Source organism: Mus caroli, chromosome X, assembly GCF_900094665.2.
Source record: "Mus caroli chromosome X, CAROLI_EIJ_v1.1, whole genome shotgun sequence".
Lineage (NCBI taxonomy): Eukaryota > Metazoa > Chordata > Mammalia > Rodentia > Muridae > Mus > Mus caroli.
This window is the reverse complement of record NC_034589.1, coordinates 95506914-95525848: the sequence shown is the minus strand read 5'-3', so window position 1 is coordinate 95525848 and position 18935 is coordinate 95506914. Positions and strand designations below refer to the sequence as shown.

At 47.2% G+C, this 18935-nt stretch overlaps 3 protein-coding genes across 5 annotated transcripts in view; 2 read left to right on the top strand and 1 right to left on the bottom strand.

Annotated features, from left to right (window-relative positions):
• Positions 1-2105, top strand: part of Il2rg (interleukin 2 receptor subunit gamma) — a 3938-nt gene extending 1833 nt beyond the window's left edge. Inside the window, exons 5-8 of one of the 3 annotated variants that reach the window (XM_021153625.1) lie at positions 148-310; positions 762-858; positions 1049-1115; positions 1456-2105. In XM_021153625.1, the coding sequence (XP_021009284.1) occupies positions 148-310; positions 762-858; positions 1049-1115; positions 1456-1641 (513 nt within the window). In that variant the 3' untranslated portion in view covers positions 1642-2105. Of the gene's footprint in view, positions 1-147; positions 311-761; positions 859-1048; positions 1116-1455 lie in introns of those variants that run through there. The other 2 variants (XM_021153626.2, XM_029473364.1) reach the window with 2 other exon arrangements.
• A 395-nt stretch (positions 2106-2500) lies between these two features.
• On the top strand, positions 2501-4974 carry CXHXorf65 (chromosome X CXorf65 homolog). Its single transcript, XM_021153867.1, has 6 exons — positions 2501-2669; positions 2773-2859; positions 3055-3189; positions 4042-4110; positions 4551-4717; positions 4856-4974. The coding sequence occupies exons 1-6, from the start codon at positions 2645-2647 to the stop codon at positions 4943-4945; spliced, it is 573 nt and encodes a 190-aa protein (XP_021009526.1). The 5' UTR covers positions 2501-2644; the 3' UTR covers positions 4946-4974.
• A 498-nt stretch (positions 4975-5472) lies between these two features.
• Positions 5473-12081, bottom strand: Foxo4 (forkhead box O4). The gene is made up of 3 exons (XM_021153169.2): positions 11082-12081; positions 7115-8171; positions 5473-6833 (listed from the first exon to the last, which is right to left on the bottom strand). The coding sequence occupies exons 1-3, from the start codon at positions 11532-11534 to the stop codon at positions 6826-6828; spliced, it is 1518 nt and encodes a 505-aa protein (XP_021008828.1). The 5' UTR covers positions 11535-12081; the 3' UTR covers positions 5473-6825.
• Between the last annotated feature and the right edge of the window lie 6854 nt (positions 12082-18935).

Sequence of the window (18935 nt, the reverse complement as noted above, 5' to 3'; positions counted from 1 at the left end):
AAAAAAAAAAAAAAAAAAAAAAGGAAAGAAAGAAAGAAAGAAAGAAATTAGAAGAATCTGAAGATGACCTTGAGGTATAGGCATGAATGTTCCCATTCTCGCTTCCTTTATTGATAACGATCTTTCCCTCACCCTTCTTCTCCCTAGGAACTAATAGTGAATCATGAACCTAGATTCTCCCTGCCTAGTGTGGATGAGCTGAAACTGTACACATTTCGGGTTCGGAGCCGATATAACCCAATCTGTGGAAGTTCTCAACAGTGGAGTAAATGGAGCCAGCCAGTCCACTGGGGGAGCCATACTGAAGAGGGTAAAGTGGCCCAAATGCATGACCTCTAAATCATTCAGCCAGTACCCTAGCCTTTGTAACAACACACTGTCACTATCGTTTGCTTTCTCTCTCTAGCCCTAAGCCTCTATCCCACCTTAACTGTTTAACCTCAATCTCTATGAAGCAGGGTTTTCTATGGAGGGATGAGAAGGGGTGCAGCTGAAATAGGAGGCCAAAGGATGCTCTAGGGGGATATGAAATGTGTATAGGTCTCCATAGGATTCCTTAGACTCTGCAGAGTGGAGATGAGCTTGGATCTGGGCTGCCCTCTTTGATTTAGCTTATTCATCTGTAAAATGTAGATAAACATTGTTCCTCCCTCTCAGGAGCTGTGTGGAAAGTAAGCATAAGGAGTGTGTTTGGCGTGGTGCCTGGCATCCATGTCTTATGAGTACCACAATGCAAGGGTCATTTTCCTTGTTTGTTACAGAGAATCCTTCCTTGTTTGCACTGGAAGCTGTGCTTATCCCTGTTGGCACCATGGGGTTGATTATTACCCTGATCTTTGTGTACTGTTGGTTGGAACGGTGAGATTTCAGGAAGCCCTTAAAATGAGGTGGGGGTAGTGGGGTTATTTCAAGATCTCCAGGGTAGATCATTTAAGAGCTATGATAAGAGCGTTGAGAGGAAGCTAGAGGTTCCATGCTGGCCAGTTGGATAAAGGGTAATAAAGGATCTTTCATTTAATGCTTCTGCTCCTTCTTTCTCTCTGGTCAGAATGCCTCCAATTCCCCCCATCAAGAATCTAGAGGATCTGGTTACTGAATACCAAGGGAACTTTTCGGTGAGAACACTACCATACACATACTACAGTTTATCAACTGCCAACTGCCAGTCAGCAAGACAGACTTGATGGGGGGGGGGCAGTGCGCAGCGGAGGGAGGAGGGGCCCTGTACCATCAGGATGTGGCTGAGCAAATGGAGGGTGGGCTAGGCAGAGAGACAGAGCCAAAGAGATTTGTGTGATACAGACGGAAACTACAGGGCATTAGGAGCCCTGGAGCCCAGATAGCCCTTCTGTAATCACAATGGTTACAGATTTGTGAGAGATCCGTTGGCCCAGAGCCTGGGTCTTTTGCTTCCTGCCCCTAATTGACCTCTGACCTGGAGCTATCTGTCTTTAGGCCTGGAGTGGTGTGTCTAAAGGGCTGACTGAGAGTCTGCAGCCAGACTACAGTGAACGGTTCTGCCACGTCAGCGAGATTCCCCCCAAAGGAGGGGCCCTAGGAGAGGGGCCTGAAGGTTCTTCTTGCAGCCTGCATAGCCCTTACTGGCCTCCCCCATGTTATTCTCTGAAGCCGGAAGCCTGAGCATCAATCCTTTGATGGAATCTCAAAGTCCTATAGTCCTAAGTGACGCTAACCTCCCCTACTCACCTTGCCAATCTGGATCTAATGCTCATTGCCTTCCCTTGGGGCTAAGTTTCGATTTCCTGTCCCATGTAACTGCTTTTCTGTTCCATATGCCCTACTTGAGAGTGTCCCTTGCCCTTTTTCCCTGCACAAGCCCTCCCATGCCCAGCCTAGCACCTTTTCACTTTCTTTGAAGAGAGTCTTACCCTGTAGCCCAGGGTGGTTGGGAGCTCACTATGTAGGCCAGGTTGGCCTCTAAGTCACAGGCGATCCTCCCACCTCCGCCTCCCAAGAGTTGGTGTTACTGGCATGCACCACCACACCCAGCATGGTCCTTCTCTTTTATAGGATTCTCCCTCCCTTTTTCTACCTACGATTCAACTATTTCCAAATCAACAAGAAATAAAGTTTTTAACCAATGATCATCAAGAATGTCTGTTGTGGGGGTTGGGGAGCAGGGGAAATATGGCGAACAATGAAGTTGGGAGGAATGGGGTGAGGGTAGGCCAAAGGGGTGGGATAGTCATACTGAGGAAGGAAGAGGACCACAGATTAGCTGAAAGGAGTACTGTTTTGGCTACTTACTATTCTCTGGTAAATTTCTGGGCTCACTCCAGGGGTCAGTTTAGAGTTATCTTTGCCATGTTGGCCTAATTCCTCGAAGCTCCTTTACAGATCCCATCCAGTGTCTTCTCTCCCTGGCCTTACTCTGCCTTCTATTGCACATACCACTTCTGACCTCACAATTCTTTAACTGCAGTCCCAGGCCCCACCCCTATGGATACTGACAACCCCCAACCCCCAAAAGCTCTCTCTTGTCTGCCTAGTCTGGGCCTCGTCCAGTCTCTAAAATATGTCTGCCCCCTCATGTCCAACCCCTATGCTTAGGACCCTAGGGTCCTAGAGCACCTTCCATCTGCATGATCCATCAAGGGGTGAAGGATGAAATGACATAAGTAGCATGTTTATCATCATCAAACATGGAGGTGAGGGGAACCCAGGGCAACAGTCTGGGGCTGGACATGGGGAGGGATGAGGACAGCTGAGATCACTGAGACAGTAGAATCCTTCCATCCTATCTCTTCTCAGACAATCAAGAGTTTCTGGTCAATTCCAATTGCTCTGTCCTCCTGTTGCTACATTACATCCGAAAGAAAATGAAATTACGGAAAACAGGTAAGTGGTTTAGGGAGGAGTAGTGACGAAGGTCAGAAGCAATAAGCTGCCTCTAGACTCTAAACTTTCCTCCCACCAAGAAGGCTTGTCCTCCTATCCTTGAACCTTCCTCAAATCCATTCTGTAGAGGACCTCTGGCCCTTTTTACTCATAGTCTCTGTTCTTCCCTATCCCAATTACCCTGTGGCCTTCTAGACACCATTGATTTGTGTGATGAATCGGGGACCATGAAGTTACTCTTCCTGTCAAAGACACCTGGAGACTATGCCAGCAAATTCCTTACAGCTCGAAATATCTACTATGTTTGTAAAGTGGAACGTGGGGCACCAGGTAGAGGCTTGGGAGTGTTCTCCATAGATCAAATCCCTCAAGATAGACTATGAAACTTGTCCTTAAAATAAGGCAGGATTTCTCTTGTAATCCTAGCACTCAAGGAACTAAAATAGGAGGACTGTGAGTTAAAGGGCAGCCTGGGCTTTATAGCAAGAACTCATCTCAAACACAAATGCCACAACACACAAACACCACAGACAAACAATATAAAGCAGGGACAGGATGTAGCTCACTTGGGAGAGTGTTTGCCTAGCATACACAAGATTCTGGATGCCATTTCCAACATGGCATAAAATTTGGTGTGGTGGAACTTGCCTATAATCCTAGTATTGGGAGGTGGAGGCTGGAGGATCTGAAGTTTGGGGTCATTTTTAACTATACAGAAACTCAGGATAGCCTGGGCTACATAAGATCCTGTTTCAAAATGAATAAATTCTTTAGACATGGAGGTACAGAAGTTTGAGAGTTGGAGGCCCGGTAGCTCAAAAGAAAACACCCACAAGGTAGAGCCAGGAATATTAGGAGTTCAACGGGAACTTGGGCTAATATGAGAGCCTATCCCAAGACCCCCCAAACAAAATAAGTAAAATAGGGCATTCTTAGCCAGATCTAAACAGACCATAACTAGTCAGCTCAAAGAACACTACTTTGATGACAGTAGGTTAGGTACGTATATAGCAAGCCACCTACTTCATCCTAGGATCTGTGTAGGTCTATGCCAAAGGGGAAGAAAACTGTGTACCAGCTCAAGAAAGTGTTTACTGCCAGAATCCTGAAATCTTGGGCTTCAAAAGGGCAAAGACTTTGTATGTATCAGGGGCTGGAGATGGCCTAATGTTATGTTTACAGGTACCAGAATTGAGAATTCCTACAAAGCAATTGTGCCCTTGCTGAAGAATCCAGAACCTGAACTAGTTGGTAAGGCACTGAACTAGATGCGGGAGATAGGACATAGAAAGTGCTGTACACAGCTGTGTACTGGGCATAGTGTCATACACTGGGAATGGCAGCACTCCAGCAGGAGGATTTTGAGTTAAAGGCACCCTGGGCTTAAATGTGGAGGACTCTGTCAGAGAAGGGGGAGGGGTTGTATGATTGTATGAATGTAGGGGTGGGGCTAGCATAGTGTGGTAGGTGAGATCATGTTGGCCTAGGAAAAGGGGGGGGCAAGGGTCTAGGTAAACTTTAGAGGGGGTGTCTGGTTTAAACCATATGAAGCACGTGTATCACTCTCCCTACTTCCTTCCCATCATTTCTATCTTGGGCCAAGCTACTCTGACCCATCCATTAAATGACAGAGGATCACGATGGATTCCATCTGTTTCTCAGAGGGGCTGCTGCTTTTTCTTGTTTTCTAGACTCACTGCGCACACAATGTGACTTCCTGGAGAGGAGCAGAATAAAGATGCTTAGAACTCTAGAAGCCAAGAGACTGGCAGCCATGGAATCCTCTGTAAATCTCTCAACAAGGTCTCCCAAGGGTGGTGGAGCCCAGCAGACTAGTAGCACAAGCAGTCAACAGAAGGTTCGAATTTCCTTTCTAAATTCCATTTCTATGTTCACTATCGGACCCCAACCTTTCTCTCTCCTTCCTTTGGCCCTAGACAGTAGGAATCTTTCCCTTCAGAGCCTCTCCATTAATAGATTTATTTTCCTTTTCCAGTCTAAAGGGCGATCAGATGAAGACGGACCACCTTCCACCCGCAGACCATTCTACAAGACTAGAGCAGACTTTCTCAAGAGACATCGTTAACTCAATACAAAGACCAAGTGAGAGCAGCAGCTACCAGGAGAGAGCATGAAATTACTGGGATTTAACGTGAGGTTTCTATTTCTAGAAAGGCTCCTTCTCCCAGCATTTGCACAAAGGCTTCAGTAGGCTGTAGGCACCAGGGAGGCTGAGGGTGGACCAGAGCAACAACAGAGGGCTGGAGTGAACACTTGAGGGGGGGGGGCGGTGAGGAAAGACTGTGAAGTCTACTTGCTAGACTTTTAGTACAATAAGCCTTTGAGGGCCAGAGAAGGGGGTGGGGTCTTCTCAAACCAGACTACCTCCCCTCGGGGGAGACCTATCTTGCAGCCGCCTACTCCTGCTGGGGTTAGGTGTCCCTCCCCCACCACACTCCATTACCTCCCAGGCTGAAATTCCCCCACCTCCCAGCCTGCGGGCAGTCCCTCCCACCCGCCCTTCGCCTAACTGCCCTTCGCCTTTCCGCCTCCCTCCCTCCCCCCCCCCCATATTGGACGGGGAGGGGGGGCAGCAAGGCAGCAGAAACCAGATCTGATTATAGACATTTATTGAACTCATTTATTGATTTGACACACTTCCCCACTCCAATCTAGCACATGATACAATCTGGGTAGGCCAGGCGCTGACACAGGAAATGATGGGAACCCACAGCAGGAGTGGGGGAGGGGACAATGCAAAGGCGCTGGGGGAGGGGCTGCTTGGGGGCTGGGGTGGAGGAGCCCCAGATGGCCTCTCTGGCAGGTGCTAGTAAACCTGATCCCCATTCCCCCCATCCCTGCTCATTTCCCAGACCCTCAGCCAAACTCGCCAAGCTCTCCCTTCCCTGTTCCTCTTCACAACCCTGCTTGCTGCTACACAGCCTTCCACATAACCCTGGCAGACCACAACAGGGAAGAAGGGCAGGGACAGCTGTCCCAGGCCTTGAACAGCGAGGTCTCTGTACCTAACTTTACTACCCTAAATCCTTCCTTCTTTCACGCCCCTCCCAGGCCCCAAGCCAATTTCAGGACTTGGATGCTCTCTCTGGGAGCACTAACCTGCACTGGTCAAATAAGAGTGTGCTTGCCCCACAACAGCTCTTCTAGGCACAAGTGCACAGAATGTGGGGACCTGACTTAGGTTTCTTTGCTTAAAACTCTTGCTGACCACCTCTCCTTAGCTTCCTGTGTCTCCTCTCCATAGAGTCTGTAGTGTTTGTATCATGTCACTATGACAAAGCCTTCAGAAAGAAAAAAAAGCCTTCTCCCCATCACTAGCACCTCACCACTGTTAAAAATCTCTATATTTGTGTTTATATTTCTTTAAAAGTTTATAAAAAGCCTGTCTGTTATCTGCATCCTTCCAAAAGTGATTTGGCCTGGTGAGCCACTCCAGTGCTCAAAACTTGGCCCTTTTAGGTCCCCCGGCCCCCCACCCACCCACCCCACTGCATAAAAATCCAGGCTCAATCCAGCCTGGCCCAGCTCTAGTAAGACTCTCTACCAAAAAAAAAATAATAATAATAATCCTGCTCCCAAAGGCAGGGTAATAAGGCCACTGGTGACTTCACATTTCAACAGCATTGCTGGCCCCTGCTACAGGCCTAGGAGGTGGGAATGGGGAAATCAATGGTGGCCCCTGAGAAAGGACCATAATTACCCCCTAATTGGCACAGTGAGAAAAAGCCCTTTTCCCTCCTTCCCCCTATCACCCTCCTCCACAATCCCTACATGTCATAGATCTATCTTAGTAATTTCCTCAACACTTGAGTGTGTTGCTACCAATCCTTAGCTCTAAAGTAGGGTCCCAAACTCCTGGGGAGGGCTCAAGGGGGAAAAGTGGATAAGGACAGGCCCGGCTCCACCTCCACCTCCGAAGCAGGGGACAAAGCTTCTTGCTGTGACTCAGGGATCTGTGGAACAAAAGAAATGGAGGACAAGTTAAGAAATTCATTTGGGACAGCAGAGTCATACCAGAGGTACCCCTTTACCCTTCCCTCCCCCAAAGCTCCCCCTTCTGTGATGAGGAGCCCACAGGTCCCCATTTAGAAGTTTTGCTATTCTAGTATGACATCCACCCTTCCACCTCCCCAGGGACTCCTATTATCTGCTATCAGGCTCCCTCTGGCTCAGAGCATAGAATTAGTTGAATATTCAAGAGCAAAGATGCTGGGGTGAATCAGGGGTGCTATACCTGGCTCAAAGTTGAAGTCCAGTCCCTCACCATCCATGAGGTCACTGATGATGTTATCCATGTCGCACTCCAGGTTCTCCATATACATATCGAGATCCAGATCCTGAGGCATTCTGTCATGGCTGGAATCTTCAGTAGGAGATGCGAGCACAGGGGTTCCCAGGACCTTAGGGATGGGAGCGCCTGCCATGACTGGAGGTGGTGCCATCACAGAAAGGTTGGGAACCAGGTTGCTGGGACCAGGACCCTCTAGCGGCGTAGGACACAGGCTGACTCCTGTGCCCAGCTTGCTAGAGGAAGGCATTCCTCCCAGTAACAGAAGTGTAGGAGCCTGAGACAGGATAGGATCTACCTGGGTCATGAGAACATCAGCAGGAGGTGGTGGTGTATCAGAGGTGAGCAGAGCCTCTAGAGACTGGGAACTTGAGAAGCACCCTTCTCCTGCTGACAAAGACCCATCTATTGGGCCAAAGAGGGAGGCACCATAGCTATGTAAGGGGCCAGCAAGCCCAGGATGCTGCAAAGAGAAGCCGGAGAGACCGCTCCTAGAGAGCAAGGAATGGGGAGATGCAAGATTGAGCCCATCCAGTAGCTCTAGATCTTCACTGAGCGTGGGAGGGACCCCCCCTGCATAGCTGCTGGCCGAGGCTGGCATTTCCTCTTCTGCTAGCACCTCAGACTCCGGCCTCATTGGCGACAGCCGGGTGCTGACGGTGCTAGCATTTGAACTGCTTCGTGGACGGAAAGTGGTCCACACATCGGCTTCTTCTCGATTTCGAGGACAAGGGCTGCTTGACCACTTGGCAAAGTGGCCCAGAGGGCTCCTTGGCGTGGCACCTTCCGGTGGAGCTGGCAGGACAGATGGCTTCTTCTTAGGGCCTTTGCTGCGGCCCCGGAGCAGCTTGCTGCTGCTATCCATGGAGGCAGCCCTGCGGCGGGGTGCCTTGCCACCCTTGCCGCCATCGGGGTTCAGCATCCACCAAGAGCTCTTGCCAGTGGCCTCGTTGTGAACCTTGATGAACTTGCTGTGCAAGGACAGGTTGTGACGGATGGAGTTCTGGATGGGAGAGAGGTAGTAGAAAAGGGGTGTGAGATATGTATAGGGGAGGGTGGTGGGCAGCAGTCTAATCTAAGGGGAGGCTGGAACACAGCAGGAGCATCACCTGTCAAAGCCAGGAAGGAGAGGTAGAGTGAGGGGGGAGACAAGGGACTGTACACAGAGTTGCCAGGGTCAAGCACATCCTCTCCCCCAATAGATCCCACACTGGGCCTTGAATTCTAATACCTGGGAGGCAGGGGGATTTCTGTTGAGTTTGAGGCCAGCCTGGTCTATATAGTGAGTTCCAGGACAGCACAAGCATACATGAAACCATAAATGCCATATAGATTGGGTGAGATTGTGTGCAACTGTCCCCTACATGTCCAACTGGTAGGTAGCCCCTAGATGTATAGTAAGGCTTCCCTTGAGGTTCTGCCAACTCCAGTGCCTTGGGTACTGGATCCTGTTATTCATTCTTCCTTTACTGTTGACATGCACATTAATATATCCTTTGCCCCCTAGTAGCCCAGGGTGCAAGATGGAGGTTGATACTTCCTGAGCCTCTTTCTGGCGGTACTTATTTTTATTTTTACTGGTTGGTCTATGGTGTCTGCTGTACCTCCATCAGTCCTGCCCGCACCCCTCACAAGCACACACACACACCCGCCCCTTCCCAGTTTTTCTCCTTGGAAGTCTTCGAAGAATTTGAGCATAATTGCTCTACCTCAAAGGTCATTTGACCTCCCCTCCCGCATAGAGCTCTTTAGTTTAGAAATAAATTCAGAAGTTCAGACATGCTAGGAGCCCCTAAGAAACCGAGGCTTGAGACAGCGGGAAACCACTTCTAGCTCACTGGTTAAAAAAAAAAAAGTGACCCTTTTCTTGAAGAGCATGGCTTGAGCAGCCTCTTGTGCCAGTTCCTTTAGCAAGACTTCCTTGACTCTCTGTGCAGATCCAATCACCTCTGGCTCTTAGTAACGGAGCACAGTTGTGTCTTCTGGCTCTGTGATTTCCTCCCTTCTTTTTCTCTAATTCTGGGTCTAGTGAAGTAAATGTGGTGTGTGTGTGTGTGTGTGTGTGTGTGTAGTGGTGAGGTGGGGTGGGGTGGGGGTGTCCGTGTGCGCATGTGCGAGCACGCGAACTCTCAAGTGTGAGCACATGCACACGGTGGCAGCGGGTCAAGCCCAGAGACATATTTTGTGAAAGGAATTCACTACTGAGCTACACTTCCATCTACGACCCCTCTCTTAGGAGGCCTCGGAACAAGCAAGTGGCAGAGGTCAGTTCCCAGGTGCGCGCATGCGAGCGCGTGCATGTATGTGTGCAGATAAACTGTTCACAAAGTCACCTAACTTAAGCTTTCTTGTTCAAGTGAGTGCCGCCCCCTGGTGGGGTGGGAGTGACCCTGGCACAACACCAGGGAAGTATTAAGCTTCCTGCGTGGGGAGGGGGGACACTCTGGGAGCTTGTGGCCCCCTTTTGACTAGGTTTGGCAATGAAAGCAAACCATGGTTTCCTCAGAGAAGCAGGATCTGTAGCAAAGCTTGTCCTCAAGTCCTCATCTTGAGGGTAGACTCATTACCTAACCTCCCTGGGCCTTCATTTCCTCAGATGCAAAATGTGGACTCCCAGAACTGCCAAGGAGGACTAACTAAATGAAAAAAAAATTATTAGATTTTACCAGTTATGGATTTAGCTTAGTGGCAACCATGCGGCCCTGGGTTCAGTTCCTAGAATCAAAAGGGGAGGAAAAAAAAAGATTTCATAAACTCTAAAGGCCATGTTACGTTTAAGTCATAAGAAGGGACTACTCCCAGTGTAACAGGCACTCGTGGTCATTCTACCCTGGAAAATCAACTTAAGGGAAAAGAAAAACAGCTGTGCAGGCTGCGTCCAAGGAGGGAAGCTCTTTGTGAGCTTCAGATTGTGGCATGGCAGTCTACCCAGAAATAGCGCCAAGGGTCTCGGTCAGCTGTCCCATCCTCTGTTCCGTCTGGCCCCTCCGCACACTGTAGATCTGCTCCCTCACTCTAACGTCTACGTGAAGGTCCATTCTGTCCACTGTACTTGGTACACTAACACAAACCACCTACAGAGAGAGATACAAGGCATGGATACGGGCTGAACCCTCCTTAGTTTTGTGATTAGAGTCCGTATTTCTCTGGCGAAGTTTTCACAGTTACCGTTCGAGATCTTCCCAGTTTCTTCAAGAAAGACCAAGGACCAACTTGGACTCAAAAGTCAAAGCTATATGATACCTCCTTTCTCCATGAGTAGTATTCCTGAACAAAGACTTTCCCCGTGAGTTTGGAGAGTGCCTTACAAGGAAAGATTTTCGTCAGGAGAAGGTAAACTGAGGTAGATAGCAGCTGGCGGGCCTCTTTCCTTAGTGCACAAGGTCGCTACCTTTCCCCATGGATACCAACCACTTTGCCCCCCTTCACCGCCCACTCCCTCTTGGGCAGAGCATTCGTAGAACAGTTCTGTTCACTGAGGTATTGGGAGGCGAGCAGGGAATCCGAGTAATCCCGCAGGAATGGGCCAAAAGGTGTTGGGTGGGAGGTGAGGGAGGAGGGAAGGCTAGGTGCCGGTGGAGAATCCACACAGTTCCTGCTGTACATAGGATAAAGACTTCTCTGTGGGAATAAATGTTTGGAGCAGCTCAAGCCAAAGTGCTGAGTAGCGAGTAGAGAATTCGATTTTCCTCAGAGCAGGGACAGTGTCTTATTCATCTCCGATCCTCCTGCTTCAAGCTGCTCAGAGTGTGGTATATACTATGTACTAAGTAAATGTTTGTCTAACTGAAGATTAAAGGTGGATCTTTGGGCTTTCCAAAGGAGTGGAAAGGCGGGAATGGGGGCACCCGGAGTGAGAGTAACTAGTGGGGTCCAAGGGTGGATGGCGTGAAGGTAAGGGAGTCATACTTACCTTCCATCCTGCCGAGCTGTTGCTGTCACCCTTGTCCTTGAAGTAGGGCACCGTGCGGACCATCCATTCGTAGATCTGGGCGAGTGTCAGCCGCTTCTCCGGGGCGCTTTCAATGGCCTGGCTGATGAGTTCTGCATATGACTGATTTCCCCAGGCATTCCGGCGGGAGCCTCCCTTCCGAGGACCTGTTACAGCCCCCAGGATTCCCGGCTGGGGGCCCCCTGCCGGCTCTGGGAGCCGAGAGGGCAACAGGATCGGTTCGGAGTGTCCCTCCGTGGGTACCTTCTGTCCCAGACTGGGCTCCACCTCGGACGGTTCGTGTGGCTCCGTAGCGAGGTCTGGTCGAGGAAGGGGCCAGGTGCAGGATCGCGGACGGCTCTGGGGTTCGAAGTCGGGATCGAGGTCTAGGATCGCGGCAGCCCCTGTGGCTGACTTCTTATTCCCTGGATCCATACGTGGGGTCGAACCTCTGCAGCTCAGCAATCAGTGGAGCCTGCCACAGTCCCTCACCATGCCTCCCCCAAGGGGGGAAACACATTCTTTCCAGTTCTCAGAAAGTCACGAACTTCTCCCTCGTCTCCGGACTCTAGCTCCTAAACTGTCCCTTTCACTCCGTTCTCCGATCCTCTCCGGAGTCCGGCGGGCTGCAACCTCAGAGTAGCGCTCTGAGGCACCACCTGTAACCTCCGCCTAGCGAAGGCACTTTCTGCACCCTCTCACTCAGCTTCCTGCTCTTTTAAACCTGAGGCACCGTATCCCCTCATACATTGCGCTCCCATCACCGAACGTCTCCTCAGCGAAGTTCCCTCCCCCTTTCAAGTTGCTGCCCCCCGGACACTCCTCCCAAATTTCCTCCACCCGGATCGCTGCCCTCCCCCACGCCCCGCTCCCGGGCGTCACTTGTCCCTCCCCTGGCTCTCCCTCCCCTCGCCTCTTCCCTCCAGGTCACTCTGGAAAGGGTCAAGGTTCTTGCGGCCCCAGCCTCCCCAACTCCAGAACTGAATCCCCTATCGGACCCCCCCACCCCCCGCCCCCCGGGTTTCCCTTTTGTTTTGCTCCAAGCAGCAGCCCCCGCCTGACGTCTCTGTTTACCACTCGCTGGGGCAGCCATCTGCGCACGCGCTTCAGGAGCCACTTGGGAAACTGAGTTCTTGAATCGTGCCACCCTGGTCGTTCTCGAGGACTACATCTCCCGTCCTACCTTGCGATCAGGAGTCCGATATCGGCCGCAGGAGAGCGGCGCGTGGCAGGATGTGGGGAGGTGGAACTTTAATGATTAGCGGTCGTCCCGGACTCTTTTTTCTTTTCTTAAAAATAATTTTCCTCATTCCTTCCCTTTCCACCCACTTCCTCGAGTTTCGGGGTCGCCCAAAAAGATCGTTTTGAAAGACGCTAGATTTTCCCATCCTTCCCTAAGAAAGCAAAGTGAAAATGTATTGCCCCTATAAGAAGCAGAAAGAGTATCAACAAGTAGGGATCTGATTAGAAAATAAGACACACTACTTGGGGAGTTGAGAGGGAAGCTTGTGTGACAACAAATGGTGTTCATTGGTTATGGTGCACTCTCTACATCTACATCTTCTATGTACATTTCACAGTCTTGCCAGGTTCCTCTGTCAGCTATGCAGGCCTCTGAAATACTGATCTTCTTGTTCTGATCTTCAATGGCTTCTCATTCAACATGTCTCCAACTGAACTTTTTTTTTTTTTTAAATCTCTTTCTGCACCTATACCTCCACCCTCTAGCTACTCTTAACCTCTGTTATTTTCTCTTTTTTCTGGAGCTGAGGACCGAATCCAGGGCCTTAGCCCTTGTTAGGCAAGTGCTATACCACTGAGCTAAATCCCCAATCCATACTCTTAACCTCTGAATTTGGTTAGAGGCTGTTCTGGGTCTCCCTAACCTTCTCAGCCACACTGATGGTCATCTTTCCACTTCTGTAACTTGCTACTTGCAAATTCTAAATGGAGAAATTATGACTGGGTTTAAGGGCCTTGGCAGAGTGATATTCACCTTTAATCCCAGCACTCGGGAGGCAGAGGCAGGCAGATCTCTGTAAATTACAGGCCAGCCTAGTCTACAGAACGAGTTTCAGAACTACTAGGGCTTAGAGGGACCTACAACAAAACCAAACAAGAAAAATAAATCCTCATGTTTAAACCTATCTAATCCTAATAGGACCTCCTTTCACTCATCTTCCCCACTCCACTCCCACTATAGTTTAGGTTACCTTTCTAAGAAACACCTGGTAATTAACAGCTAAAATATGTACCAGTCACTGTTGTAATCACTTTACCAATTGCCTTAGTCACCGTTCTATTGCTATAAGGAGACACCACGATCAAAGCAACTCTTATAAGGAAAAACATTTAATTGGGGGCTTGCTTATGGTTTCAGAGGCTTAGTCCATTATCATCATGGCAGGAAGCATGGTAGCAGATGTGCCTGGAGTAGTAACAGAAAGCTGAATCTTGGTTCACAGACATAAGAGTGTATATACACATAAGAGTGTATGATGATGGGCCTAGCTTAGGCTTTTGAAATCTCAAAGCCCACAAATCCAGTGACACAGTTCTCCAACAGTGCATCATCTTCTAATCCTTCTAATCCTTTCAAATAGAGCTATTTCCTAGTGGGCCTATGGGGGGGCATTCTTATTCAAACCACCATATCAAAATTAGCTCACTTACACCTCACTTAACCATGCAAGGTATGGTTAACCACTATTATATCTGTTTTATAGATAAAAATACAGATGATCTCAGAGATCAAGTGATTTACACAAGGAAACAGGTGGGCCTAAAAATCCAGAGTACTGTAATGTTCAAACTCTAGGAAAGCTCTTCAGATTCAAGTTACACTTTTCCTGCCTCATCTTTCATCTAAGCACACTAAGTTTGAACCAGCTGTAGTTTCCCCCTATTTTCTAGAAATGCTTCCACCTTATAATAACTTTTTATTGTCTTTTAATGTCTTTTTATTGTTGTTGTTTAGTTGTTTAACAGAAATCTCCCCGCCCCAATCCCTGTCTAGTTTTGCTAGATAGAGTTTCTGTGTATAGCCTCAGCTGTTCTGAAACTCACTATGTAGATCAGGTTGGCCTCCATCTTCTAGAGAGCTACCTGCCTCTGCCTTCCGAATGCTGAAATTAAAGGCCTGTGCCACCACCATCCGTTCTTTTCATTTTTAATTTTTAATTATGTGGACATATGTGGACGTGAGTGCATGACTGTAAGTACCTGAGAAGGAAGGCCAGAGGCCATGATCCCCTGGAGCAGGAGTTACAGGCAAATAGTGAGCTACGTGCTTGGGTGCTGGAAATGTAACTGAGGTCCTCTGTAAGAGCAATATGTGCTCTTAACTGCTGAGCCATCTCTCCAGCCGTGCATACTTTTTGGATGTGTATGTCTGTGTGTGTGATAGGGTCTCACGTAGGCCAGGCTGGCCTCAAATTCATTGTGCAACAGAGGATGACCTTGATAGTCTCGTCTTCCTGCCTCTAACTCATTGCTCTTATCATTTATTCCCTCAGGTCTTCATTTCGGGGAAAAATCCCATCCATTACCCCATGTTTCCCTCAGGTCCAGCACGTCGTCCCCGTTGTGCATTTTAAATCACCTCTGGCAAGCTCATGTCATAGAGCTGCAAGTCATATTTGTTTGGTCGTCTGTTCCTTACAATAAGCTGTGAGCCCCTGGGGGCAGAAATAAGTTTCAGGTATCTGTGACCTCAGCTCTGGATCAGAGTGTATGTTGGTCAAAGGAGTGAATAAATGGGATCAAGAATCGCCTATTAAACTTAGACATTTAACAACTTTTAGATAAATACATATTTCTTTGCCTGGTCATATTGCAATTTTTCTGCTACCTAGTAAGGTTCTAGAGTGACTGTCATTTAAGTTGTTTACCATTTGAATTGTTAATGGATATATTTTCCTCCCTTCTCCCCTCTCCATCTTTATACACTGGGCCTTCAAAGTGATGTTAGTCTGCTCATGGTATGAGAAACCCTGTTGATTTTCCATATTCTTAAAAAAGTATTGTGTATATATTCAGTGTGTGTGTATGTGTGCATGTGAATTTGTGTATACATTAGTATATAGCTCCGTGTGAAGGCCAGAGGCCTCCTCTATCACTCACTCTCTGCCTTATTTTTTAAACCAGAGCTAACTGATTCAGGTAGCCTGGCTGGCCAGCAAGCCTCTCTTGTCTCTGCCTCCTTCCCAAAGCCATCGATACATACTGTAAGCCCTGTTTTTATGTGAATGCTAGGTATTTGTCTCAGGTCCTCATGCGTGTACTGCTAGCACTGAGCTATCTCCCTAGCCCCCTCCATATTCTTTTGTCCTTCTCCAACATGGGTTTGTCCCATACCTGTGGAAAATCTTGGTGGTATACAGAAGGCCCTATATTCCTACATGGGATCTAGAATAAGGAGATGGGAAATACTTGCTCATGATGCCTGTAAATACCTTCTGTGTAAATTCCTTCCTCCTGCAGTCATTCATAAATGCTTCATGAATAGAGCAAATTCGATGGCCAAGAAAGTCTAGTGTGGCCAGGCAGTAGTGGCGCATGCCTTTAATCCCACCTTGAGATTAAATCTGCACTTGGGAGGCAGAGACAAGCAGAGGCCAGCCTGGTCTACAGAGTGAGTTCCAGGACACAGCCAGGGCTACACAGAGAAACCCTGTCTCGAAAAACTAAAAAAAAAAAAAAAAGTCTAGTGGCCATTACATTGCAGAGAGCTCTACTTCAACTGAAACAGGTGTGGTGTCAGATCATGTAGAGTTGCTGAGATGGGAAAATGGTAGGGTGGCATAGGAATTTGTCCTGGTTTGAGTTATGTCTTCCATTGTTGCCTTTTGTCTATTTGTTTGAAAAGGTCCACCTCTCTACTAACTCACGTCTATCACCCCCTTAAATCTCCAATTCAAATCTCAAAACTTGAGTGCTCACAGAAACTCTCTTCAACTAGCCCAACTTGACAAATGACTTTATTATTTTGTACCCCCTGAACCTCTATGAACTTGGTTTATATTCTTGTGTTTATTCTTGTAGTTACACGACCTTTTATTTTATGGAAGTATTATTGTCACCCTCATCAAACTGTAAACTCTTCCATCAATCAACAGAACTTTGTTAAACCATCACAAGATGAAAGTATATCCTTTTTTTTTTTTTTTTAAAGAAAGGGTATAACTATGTGCCCCTGGCTGGTCTGAAGCTCATGGAGACCTACCTGCTTCTACTTCCCAAGTTCTTGGATTAACCGCATACACTACCATGCCTGGCATAACCTTGGATATATATGTATATACATATATGCATATATGTGTGTATATGTATACATGTATAGATGCATATGTGTATATCACATACACACATTATACAATATATGTTATATTATATGTATTATATACACTATATGCTGTAGGACCAGGACTAGTGGGATGATTTTAAAAAAAAAAAACACAAAACACCACCATAATTTTGAAGCTACAATGGTTAGGGTAACTTATCTCATTGCTGTGGGAATGCTAGAAAAAATGTTAGTCAAGCCAGACATATTGGCATATGTCTGTAACCTCAGTGTTTAGGAAGAAGAAACCAAAGGATCACTCATTGCAAGTTCAAGGCTAAGCTGGTCTGTATAGTTAGCTCTAGACCCACCAGGGCTATATAGGGAGACTGCGCACAGAACCAAACTAAATCAAGCCAAGCCAACCAACCAAACACATACATACACGCACGCGGGCGCATACACACACACACACACACACACACACACACACACACACACACGTCAAATGGAGTTAGCAAGGTGGTAAACAGAAGAGGTGTTGGGAAGGAAAGAGGACCAACAATAGGCCGTTTTAAAGGATGAGCAGACATAGCAGGGCCTAGGAGTCAAAGGCTTTTGTCCTATAGCCCATGTTCTCAAATGTCCCATTTGCTACATTCTCCCTCTCTTGAAGGTCATAGGTGTTTGGCTGTCTTGCCCTCTGTTACTGCTGCCACCACCCACTCTTCTACTTGGGTGCCACCCCTAAGCCTGCTGCCAAACTGGCTCTATTAATTTGGATGAAGACAGATATTTTTCCATGTCTTTGCTACCCTACTCAGCTCTGAAAAAAACACATGAACCTCACTTAGAGTTTTTATAGGATTTTGGTGGTAACTACAGGGAAAGATATCATCCGTGTCATGTTAAGAACTAGTTGAATAATGACAACATGAATATTAATGAGTACTATTTACTGGATTTTGTTAAGTATTAAGCCTTTGCTAAGAGCATTACACAAATCATCTAACTTAATATACACAACTAAATAAGCTAAATCTATTACTATTTCTCCCTGCTTTTCTTCTATCTTTCCCCATTTTCTTTCTCTTTTGTTAAAAAAAAGGCTTGATTAATTTTACTTTATGTGTGAGTTTTTGCCTGCACATATGTATGTGTACTATATTCGTGCTTGATGCCTGCAGAGATTAGAAAGGGGCACCATATCTCGTGGAACTGGAGTTATGGGTGGTTGTAAACCTCCACGTGGGTGCTAGGAATGGAACCTGAGTCCTTAACAAAAGTAACAAATTACTCTTAAAGGCTGAACCATCTCTCTAGTGCCAGTTTTGGGTTTTTCTTTTCTTTTGTTTTTGAGACTGGGTCTCATATGCCTCAGGCTGGCTTGCAATTCAGTAGGTAGCTGAGGAGGACCTTTAACTCCAGAGCTCTGGCCTCCCAACTCCCAACTGTTAGAACTACAGGCATGTGCCACAACCCTAGCTGGGTTTTTGTTTTGTTTTCTTCTTTTTAAACTGGAGGTAGTTGTGGGGGACAAACACACCACACCACACACACACACACACACACACACACACACACACACAAGCAAAAAACTGAGTTACACAGTTTAGTGGTTAGAGTGCTTACCTAGCTTGGGTGAAGCCTCTGGCTTTCATTAGTAGAGCAAAAAAAAAAAAAGGCAGGAAGAGTTTATACTATGTAAACACATGCTCATACTTTAAATTTAGACGAAAAGAAACCAGCTATGATAGTATACTAGTTTATTATGTGCTCATAATTTTGGTTAAGATATATTGAAAATGATAGGCAGATTTTTTTTTAATTAAAAAAGTATTGCTTTTAGGTTGGGGTATTGGGGAGCAGGACTTTTTAGTTCCAACACTAGGGAGGCTGAGGTATGGATCTCTTTGAGTTTGAGACCAGCCTGGTCTATATGAGTTCTAGGAGAGTCAGCGCTAGGTAGAGGGATCCTGGCTAAAAAAAAAAGAAAAAAGAAAAAATTGTTTTTTCTTATACATGGGAGGGGATGAGGTTCATGTGTTGCAACTCATGCAGCGTGACAGTCAGAGGACTAAGGACAACTTCTGAGAGGTGATTCTCTTCTTCCACCACATGGACTCGCAGGGATTGAAGTCTGACCTTCAGGGTCAGGGTCTGAATCATCTGCTTAGCACCTGTGTAAAACCTTAAAAACTAAAACCACAAAAACAAAAACAAAAACCAAAAAGCAACAACAGTAGCAGCAGCAGCAGCAACAACAACAACAACAACAACAAACCAACCAGAACCTGGGCTTGAAGAGATGGCACTGATTGCTCTTGCTGAGGAACCAATTCCCAGCTCACAACTGTTTGTTCCAGGGAATCTGATACTGTCATTTTGCCTCTGCAGGTACCAGCCACCAGAAGTGATGCACAGACACACATGCAGGGAAAGCACCCATACACATGAGATTTCTGTGAGGTCAAGGCTAGCCTAGTCTATATGGAGAGTTTCAGGACAGCTATGTAGAGAGACCTTGTTTTTTTTTTAAAAAAAAAAAAAAA

What these genes read in the sequence shown, in the direction of transcription:
- CXHXorf65 (XM_021153867.1), top strand. Translation starts at nt 2,645, where the DNA reads ATGTTTATCATCATCAAACATGGAG. An exon ending in AATGAAATTACGGAAAACAG is followed by an intron (nt 2,860 to 3,054) that starts GTAAGTGGTTTA and finishes GTGGCCTTCTAG; the next exon opens with ACACCATTGATTTGTGTGAT. An exon ending in TCCAGAACCTGAACTAGTTG is followed by an intron (nt 4,111 to 4,550) that starts GTAAGGCACTGA and finishes CTTGTTTTCTAG; the next exon opens with ACTCACTGCGCACACAATGT.
- Foxo4 (XM_021153169.2), bottom strand. Translation starts at nt 11,534, where the DNA reads ATGGATCCAGGGAATAAGAAGTCAGCCACAGGGGCTGCCGCGATCCTA. An exon ending in ACAGCTCGGCAGGATGGAAG is followed by an intron (nt 8,172 to 11,081) that starts GTAAGTATGACT and finishes TCTCCCATCCAG; the next exon opens with AACTCCATCCGTCACAACCT.